Source organism: Elephantulus edwardii, unplaced genomic scaffold (assembly GCF_000299155.1).
Source record: "Elephantulus edwardii isolate Elephantulus edwardi_28Jun2011 unplaced genomic scaffold, EleEdw1.0 scaffold00243, whole genome shotgun sequence".
Taxonomy (NCBI): Eukaryota; Metazoa; Chordata; class Mammalia; order Macroscelidea; family Macroscelididae; genus Elephantulus; species Elephantulus edwardii.
The window spans coordinates 1,111,776-1,120,614 of record NW_006399993.1 but is presented as its reverse complement, the minus strand read 5'-3'; the positions used below and the strand labels follow the sequence as shown (position 1 = coordinate 1,120,614).

General features: G+C 47.1%; 2 protein-coding genes across 2 annotated transcripts in view; one reads left to right on the top strand and one right to left on the bottom strand.

Moving 5' to 3' along the window:
• LOC102862096 (actin-related protein 2/3 complex subunit 4-like) overlaps nt 1-996 on the bottom strand; it is a 2,381-nt gene extending 1,385 nt beyond the window's left edge. The window contains exons 1-2 of the mRNA XM_006899019.1: nt 934-996; nt 691-838 (exon numbers count right to left, since the gene is read on the bottom strand). Coding sequence (XP_006899081.1) covers nt 691-838; nt 934-996 — 211 coding nt within the window. The remainder of the gene's footprint in view (nt 1-690; nt 839-933) is intronic.
• Nucleotides 997-1,490: 494 nt separating this feature from the next.
• TSPAN1 (tetraspanin 1) lies at nt 1,491-5,757 on the top strand. The gene is made up of 7 exons (XM_006898981.1): nt 1,491-1,547; nt 4,449-4,655; nt 4,865-4,939; nt 5,059-5,157; nt 5,232-5,375; nt 5,471-5,554; nt 5,710-5,757. The coding sequence occupies exons 1-7, from the start codon at nt 1,491-1,493 to the stop codon at nt 5,755-5,757; spliced, it is 714 nt and encodes a 237-aa protein (XP_006899043.1).
• Nucleotides 5,758-8,839: the final 3,082 nt, after the last annotated feature.

The following is an 8,839-nucleotide window of genomic DNA, read 5'->3' as shown; positions in this document are numbered from 1 at the left end:
GAGAGAGAGAGAGAGAGAAATTGGGGAGGTAAAAGAGAGAATGTACTGTTACTTTTTTTTTTTTGTACTGTTACTTTATTGCCAAGAATCAATTCATAAGAAGTCCAATGTGTATGTGTTTGAGTGTGTGTGCACTCACACTGTTGTTGTACTGTACCATCAAGTTTGGAAACAACTCACAGCAGACCCTCCAGTGGATTTTCAAAGGCTGTAAATCACACAGTGATATCAGAGATTGTCCATCTTTCTTCATCAGCTAGTGGATTTGAACCACATTTCTTTGGGTCGGCAGTGCAACTCTTCCCCACTAGACCACCAGAGTTCCCTATTCACGGACATTGTCCGTTTTGTTGTTGTTTACCGTTGAGTCAGAACTGACCCAGAGCTGACCTTCCAGAGGGTTTTCAGAGGCAATAAATGAATTGCACAGAAAGAAATTGCCCATCTTTCTCCCTCAGAGCAACTGCTGGATTTGAACCTTGAGCCTTCAGTACTAAAGAAAAAATTTTTACTACTAGGCCACCAAAGCTCCCTAGTAGGTGTTTAAGTTTGTATCTGATATGGATGACAGTTTGGGCAGATGTGTGCTTATGTATGAATAGAGTATGTATGAATATATTAGCAGATGTAAAGATAAGATGTCTACATGCACTATTGTGGTGAAGGGCACCCAGGAGATCTGGAGTTCACTTGCTCCATTCTTAGACGTCCCTATTCCAAAGACGAGGAGTGGCATTGCTATGGTTGGCGCTGCCAGGCGGAGGCCAGCTGCTGTTGTGGCTATGGGTACGCATCTCCAGGCAGCAGGGGGCAGCAGGGGCAAGAGGAGGCCAACTGGCTGCGGGTGGGGCAGGCAGGCGGGCAGAAGGAGGCCTTTAAAGCGCCTGCCCAGCTTGCAGGTGAGCAGTGGTGTGTGTGAGGCAGCCTGCCTACCGCCTGCCCACTCAGCGGCTGTTCACTGGAGCTGTTTGTCCTTTCCGGAGCTGTTTGGTCCATCTTCCAGACCCTGAGCTGCCAAGATCCCTAAACAGGTGATGGCATAGAATAAGGATTACCCTATAAAGATAAATCAACCTGGAAATATATTTGGGAAGCTGGAAGGGGCCATAGGGATGAGCCTTAAAAGGCCCTAGAATTAGAATTGGAGAAAGCCCAAGGGTATATACAGGTGTTAGGGAAGGGCATGCAGGAACTTAGAGTCTCAGGAGTTAGGCTTGAGGCATCTGTTCAAGGACCTGGCATGTTAGGATCTCAGAACGTCAGGTGCTGACAGAGGACTTGGGTCGTGTAGAGATGTAAGTGGTTCAGTATGAGGGTCAAAGGAAGTCCTAAAATGTCAGAGTCTTAAGTGCAGGAAGCTTAATAAAATATGGGTTCAGAAAGTTGGAGCCTGGCATATCAGGATCCAGATGCTAGGGACAATCCAGGCTGTGGGGAGTAGGGGAAGAAGCCTCAAACTCCCATATTACATCTGCTTCTTAGGAGCCACCATGAAGTGCTTCAGTTTCCTCAAGACCATGATGATTCTCTTCAACCTGATTATTTTTGTAAGTATTGGGGTTGATGGCTCTTTAGGGGTCCTAGAGGAATGGGTCACAACCTGAGCAGAGGGTATAGGAGACTTCTGCACAGACTCTGTTCCTGAAACTTTTCCCCAGTAAGTAGTAAGTAAGATATAGGCAATCCAGCAGTTACTGAGTCCTGATCCAATAATTGCTGAGGTATTGCCCATGGAGGGGTAGGAGGCTTAGGGAAAATCTGTTTCCTTCCAGGAGAGAGTAGACTATTAAGGAAGGGAATAGAGAGAGAGGGGAAAGAGTTTGCCTAAAGTCATTTAGTGTGGAAGAGAATTAAGTGGCTTCCGAATGCTGGGAAGCTGACTGAGAGAGGGCCCAGTAATATCAAAGATCCTGAAACAGAGAAGGGGGTCAACCTCAAGCAGTCCTTAATAATTTCATAAATATTTATTCCCTAGCATTCTGTGCTGCATTCTATAGTTGCAGATAAATAAGGTCTTTCTCTGCCCTAGCAGGGCACATATATGTCACGACTTAGCCCAGGAATAATATCCAATGCTGTGAAGTCATTTACAACTCCTAGCAACTCTATAGGACAGAGTAGAACTGCCCTGTAATTTCCAAGGCTGTAAATTTATATGAGAATAGATTTCATCTTTCTCCCGCAGGATGACTGGTAAATTCCAACCACTGACCTTTAGGTTAGCAGTCAGACATTCACCCATTACTCCACCCTCTACTCCAGGACTCTTTACTGGAACTATAGGAACCCATAAGATGGCCTTGAACATAGCTTGGTTTGAGAAGACTTCCTGGAGGAAATAGCTAAGGCTAGAAATTTGTACTAGATGGGTGGAGATGTAGATTGTAAAATATGCATAAAGGCCAACAAAACAAAAATCTCAGAAAACCACAAACAGATTGTATAGAGCATGTTTGAGGAAGCTGAGTAATGAGGCGTGAACCTTGGGGATTGGGAGAACAGGACAAAGCTCTCAGATGGACTGCTGAGCTCTGAGATGGTGACAGAGTGGACAAGGGAGACAGAGGTCTTGGAGGTGATGCCCATATCTCTGGCATGAACATCTAGAGGTTCTCCCCAAGGCACTTGTGCACACAGCAGAGTCAAGTTTGAGCGGGACACAGCTATTCGAGAGTCATGTACAACAGAGATGGTTCTTGAAAGCACATACAGGAATACTCAAGGAAAATGGACTCCAAGGAAGTCCATAGAAGGAAGGTGTAGAAGAATATTTACCATGACAGAAATGGAGAAGGAGCACTAAGAGAAAAGGCAGGCAAGCAAACTATCAGCGAGGTTAAGGAAGCTAGGCCCTGAGATGTCCACGAGACACAGATTGTCACCAGAGACCTGAGAGGCACATTAGGATGGATTGTTATGTGCTGTTCAGTTGGAACCTACTCATAACTGACCATCTAGTGCATTTTCAGAAGGTGAAGGAGATTGTAGGAGTGGTGGAGATTGCTACCTTTCTCCCAGGGATTAGTTGGTGGATTTGAACTTTCTGATTTTGGGTTGGCAATGTAACTCCTTACCTACTGACCGCCAGAACTCCCCCTAGAATGGATTAGAGTGGATGTTAAGGAAGTGGAGACACTGGAATGTAGATGATTGAGAAATTGACCTATAGTAATTAGATCCTGACGTGATTTGTGTTTCCTTTGACTTCTAGGAACTAGCAGGTAGCTTTGGTGGTGCAGTCCCTAAGACTTTTAGTTGCTAACCCAAAGGTGATGTTTGTCTGGTGGTTTTAATTCATCAGCAGCTCCTTGGGAGAAAATTGGGCAATCATCTTTCTCGTGCGATTTACAGCCTCCTGAAAACCTACTGGAGGCTCAGCTATAAATTGGTTCAGACTCAATGGTAGTTTTGGGGGTCTGGAGGAGTCAGCATTTATCCATGTATCTGGAGGAGACAATCGGATTCTAGGAGTTGTAAAACAGGGGTTCTGGCCTGAGGGAGTTACAGGCAAATCCGGTTTTGATTTCTGGCCCCTGTTGCCTAGGCAGAGCAGGATAACGCAGGCTGCAGGCTCCTTGTAATCTGACCCTGTAGGCTGGAAGCCCAGATTTCTGTTCTTAGGCAAACAAACCCAGCCACAATTTGCCACCTCATTCTTGGTTTCAGCCTCAGTTTCTGTAGCTAGGAAGTGGGATCTGGGTACTAAGATAATGTGAGTTTTATCAGTCCACCAAAACTCAGCAAGTTTTCACTCCCAGATCTGTGTGAGCTGGACTGTAACTTCCCTGTCCGGGATACAGATCCTTTCTGAAGTTTGGGATTTTAGAGGAGAGTCTCTAAGAGTAGCTCTGGCTATACTCCCACTGGTACATCGGTTTCCTTTGTGTGGTAAGGAGACGTCTAGACTGGATGAGGAGGGGCAAGCAGGGAGCCAAATCGGTCTCAGAATGGAAGTCTCTTCTCCTCAAGTGCACCATCCAAGGTTAGGAGCAGGTGTAAGCCTCAGCCCCGCCTTTATTGCTATGGTGACTGTTGGCCTGCTTAATGTCACACCCTCTTCCTCCCTGCTTTGTTTCTGCTTATTGCAGGACAGAGGTGTTCCAGACACACATAGTGCTAGAAAAGGAAGCAGACTGGTTCCTCACCTACCTGTAGCAGGAACCAGACAAGAGTGAGAAAGAGTCTTGCCTCTCCCTTCACCATTATGGACATTTCTAGAAACCCTGATCCCATTTCTAACTGTCCAGGTATGCAGCCTGGTACTGACTATAAGGTATCCCAGCTTTCATCTTTTCTAGTTTTAGAAGTTCCAATTCCTGAAGGGTGAGTTTCTGAACTTATTAGCCAATAAAGGGTGAGATTTCTAGGTTCCCAGCTCCCTGTCTCAGTTGTATAGTAGTGAGCTGTCTTCCACTATTTCAAGACATGCCTGTCCTCTCTGTCCTCAGCTGTCTGGTGCGGCCCTGCTGGCTGTGGGCATCTGGGTATCGGTGGATGGGCCATCCTTCCTGAAGATCTTCGGGCCGATGTCGTCCAGTGCTGTGCAGTTTGTCAACGTGGGCTACTTCCTCATCGCAGCTGGTGCTGTGCTCCTTGCCCTTGGTTTCCTGGGCTGCTATGGTGCTCAAAGCGAGAACAAGTGTGCTCTCATGATGGTGTGTCAGACCCAGCTCCTCGGACCCATGACGAAGGCCCAGGGCCCCGACTCTTAACACCAGACCGACCCTGGGGATCTCCAAACCTCACTCTGAATGCCTGAACCCTCAGCAAAGGGGGCCCCTGCCTCATTTTTACCGGGTGGGCTAGGGCAAGAGAAGCACAAGGAACTGTCTTCCCTAATCTTGATCTCCTGTTCCGCACTCAGTTCTTCTCCATCCTCCTCATCATCTTCATTGCTGAAGTTGCTGCTGCTGTGGTCGCTTTGGTGTACACCGCAATGGTGAGGAGCCGGGATGGGGCAAGGGAGGCAGATTAGGCAAAACTCTGAGTGGTCGTGGCCTATGAATGGCCACCTTCACCTTTGCCGTCAGCCCCTAAACACTCGCTGGCCCCCCACAGGCTGAGAACTTCCTGACAGCAGTGGTAGTACCTGCCATCAAGAAAGACTATGGTCAGCAGAAAGACTTCTCCCAAGTGTGGAATATCACAATGGAAAACGTAAGATGGGTTGGGGGAGTTTTGGGGGATAGAGAGGAAGCAAGGCCCTACTGACTCCCTTCTCTTCTCTCTAGCTCAAATGCTGTGGCTTCAACAACTATACAGATTTTGAAGACTCTCCCTATTTTAAGGAAAACCATGCCTTTCCTCCACCCTGCTGCAACCACACAGTCAGTGAACCCTGTAGCAAGATGGATGCTGAGAAATACGAAGTGCAGGTGTCGATGGAAGGGTGGGAGGTTTCTTTTTCTGGTCTTGAGTACTGGAGGCAGTTGGAAAATAGCTGACTGTAAATGCTGTTCTCTCTCTTAAGGGTTGCTTCAAGCAGCTTCTTCATGACATCAGGACCAATGCAGCCACTGTGGGTGGCGTAGCAGCTGGAATTGGGGCCCTGGAGGTAAGAGGCTGAAGGTTGTTTGACTCTCATCCTTAAAGCCTAAGAGACTCCTAACAGAGGTCCATGAAGGAGGGGTGTCTGGGGGGCAGGCAATTAAAGCTTCAGGATCTAACCACCTGATCTTGTCCCTTCATCTCTCCCTGTTCTCTTATCAGCTGGCTGCCATGATTGTGTCCATGTATCTGTATTGCAATCTGAAATGAGTTTATTTCTGCCTCCATCACTGCTGCTGCCACATAAGGACTGGAAAGAGACACCCTGATAATGCCAAGGATAGAGCACTATTACCTGGGCTAGGGTGCACCCAGCCTTGCTGCTCTGGAATTTGAACCAAATAGGGACCATCCCTTTCAGGTTATATGTACTCGTGGGATTGTGCCCATATCTTCCAAAACTGTAAGGTAGCCAGTTCTCCTGCCCATTCTCCTAGACTTTTCCTTGAACTCTGAATACCTCCTTAGGCAATGGGGACCTCTTGGTGATCCCAATACTCCATTGGGAGATGAGAAAAAGGTGTATGTAATGTGGACATATATAAAATCAGGTGAGCTATTTCGGTGAATGTGTGGAAGAACTTCAAAATTTACAAGCCAATTAAAATATTTCTATTTGGACTTTTTTTGGTGTGTCTTTGGGGAGAGAAATCTGCCTTGTCTGAACCAACCTCAGATCCCTGTAGTTCTGGTTACTCAGAAGAGCTCTACAAAGGCACCAAAAGGACGGGTACCCACTTCCCCCTATATTTGAGTCTCAAGCCTGGGAGACAGACTAAAAAGAACAGTCTCAAGGGCACTGCAGGTGGGGGCTGGGCAGTCTTACCTTCTTATAAAGTGGGAGGACTTTGACTGAGTCTAGGGCAGGGGCAGTAGACTGGAAAGCTATGAAAATAATAAGTGTGTGCCCAAGTAAGGGAGGAGAGATCAGGGAAATGAGAATCGCACCTTAACTTCTGGGAAGCCCTTCCAGAGCTGCTATCACAAGGTCTGGTTAGCCCACTTCACTCAAAACAAAAGTTCCAAACCTCTCTGCTTTGGAACTCCCTGAGAGAAAATAACGTGTTCTTGGTCTTGCCTTGCCTATTGCTTTGCAGTCCTGATTTCTTATTTGGTATCACTGGCCCATGTTCCAAGGAGATCCTAGACTGTAAGTTGTGCTGTTAACCCAGAGGTTCTCTGGTGGTTTTGCATCCACTTGTGGCTCCTTGGGAGAAGGACAGACAGTATCCTCCTATGTGAATCACAGCTTTGGAAACTCAGTTGGAAACGAGTTTTGAGACTCTATGCTCCAGATTAAGACACTGAAGCCAAGAAAGGCCAAAGGTCTTGCCCAGGTCACACAAACTTCCGTGAAGAGCTGAGCCTGGATGAATGTGGACCCATGCTGTTTAACTCACAGGATGGTGTGGTTCCATCTGACAGCTCCACTTGAAAGGGCACTTGGCCTGAAGATCCCAAACACTGACCCGACTGCTGCTGAAGGAGCAGAAGCACTAAGGAAGCTATAGCTGGAAGACACGTTGCTTGCTACCAGCAAGCCACCCTCCACTTTTTCCCTTGATTCCACACCCCAGGGCTTTTTGAGGGCGGCCCAGAACTATGATCTTTGTGGTGTTCAAAAAGAGAGACTGATCAGTGCCTGAGTACATGTAATCAGTCTGTGAGGCCCACCAGAAACCTGCTGAAGGGCTAGGCAGAGAGAATGACCAGCTCACCTCATCTTCACTAGCACACTGACCCTCCCCCAGGTGCTTCGTGGACGTGGTAGATTTGTTTGCTGAGGGAGGGACTCTACCTCATGTGCTAATTGCTTGATCTGGCTGTTTGTGCACTATCTCTAGCTCTGGCAAACACTGAAGGCGTCAAGGTCCAGACTACGTACCACCCTTGCCGCTGCTGAGTTGAGTTCCAGGCACCTGTGGATACAGGCAAGCAGTTAAAGGGTAACAGTTCCAGTCAGTTCCTATCTCCTGAATCACAGTTTTATGGAGCGAGTTCAGCTGGCCCACTCTACCAGGCAGGGCTTGGCAAGCACTCCTTTCTCAAGGGATGGTCTATCCTCTTCATTCTAAGTCTTTTACAGAACTTGATGGCATAGTTCACAAGAAGTTTCACTGCTACCCCAATGACCACACCTGACTAGTGATTCAGGACAAAGACAGACAATATACAGCCTCGGAAACCTGCAGGAGGGTCAGTTATGAGTTGTTCTGACCCAACAGCAACAAGTTGTTGTTTGCTTGCCTTAGGATATCTATTTTACCTAATCCTTTCTAACTCAGATCTTCCTATTTACTTTGGGGTTACTGAGTGTGAGTGTAAGAAGGTGATGAAAAACTATGGACCTTATTTCCAGAAAAATTCCCAGACACGGAATTCTGCATTTAAAAGTGCTTGAAAAGAAACTGAATGAGTGCCTGTGGCTCAGTGGTTAAAACACTTGGCTGCTAATTTAAAAGTCAGCAATTCAAACCTACCATATCTGTAGATGTGGCTTCTATAAAAAGATTACAGATCTGACAACTCTGTGACAGTTTTACTCAGTCCTACAAAGCACCTCAGAGTTGGGAACGGACTTGAAAGCAACTGGCTTTTAAGGACCAGAGACATCATTCTCTGCTTGTATGTCTCCAGATCCAGCCAACTCTTGTCTCATCTACTTCTTTCCCACCTCCAATATGCTCTCTTGCTTTGCCCTTCCTCAACTGTCAAATCTCTTTTTCTTCTTTGCCGCTCCATCTCTGAGAGCAGGTGCCTGGTACAAACATGTTAAGCAAGAGCCAAATCTGGTGGTTAAACATTAGGGAAAGGGTGTGGGATGGCTACTCCAAGCTCAACCACAAATAAGGTGGGGCTAGAGCCAGGCTGTCCTAGGGTGGAGCTTGGGCATCCCCTGGTGGTCAAAATGGCCTCAAGGGGAAACTAAAATCTGTGAAGGACAGTCATTGTGGTTATTTTCTTTCTCTTTCACACATATTACTCACAAGACACACTCACAGAGGTTTTCTCCTTTTTTAATCAATGACCACATTCTTCAGCTTTGGAAACCTGGACAAAGAGGCTGAGAAGAACCCTGATCCAGTGTTTGAGGGTCTCCAAGGTCTGGGTCAGATGTGGGCCCCAGCTGGGCTTGTCCATGGGTTGGGCACAGCAGTTTCCTGAGTAAGAGCCAGCCCTGCCCTCAGGGCAGCACCTCAGCTCGGAAAGAAATCAAGGCCCCCCAGGTTTTGGCCCATCTCTTTAGTCTCTGGGGCAGTCAATAAATAGGTTAAATTCTGAGCCAGGCCTG

Excerpts from the sequence above, each read along its gene's own strand:
- TSPAN1 (XM_006898981.1), top strand. The coding sequence starts at position 1,491 with ATGAAGTGCTTCAGTTTCCTCAAGACCATGATGATTCTCTTCAACCTG. Across the intron at positions 1,548-4,448 it reads TCTTCAACCTGATTATTTTT|CTGTCTGGTGCGGCCCTGCT; the intron begins GTAAGTATTGGG and ends CTCTGTCCTCAG. Across the intron at positions 4,940-5,058 it reads CTTTGGTGTACACCGCAATG|GCTGAGAACTTCCTGACAGC; the intron begins GTGAGGAGCCGG and ends GGCCCCCCACAG.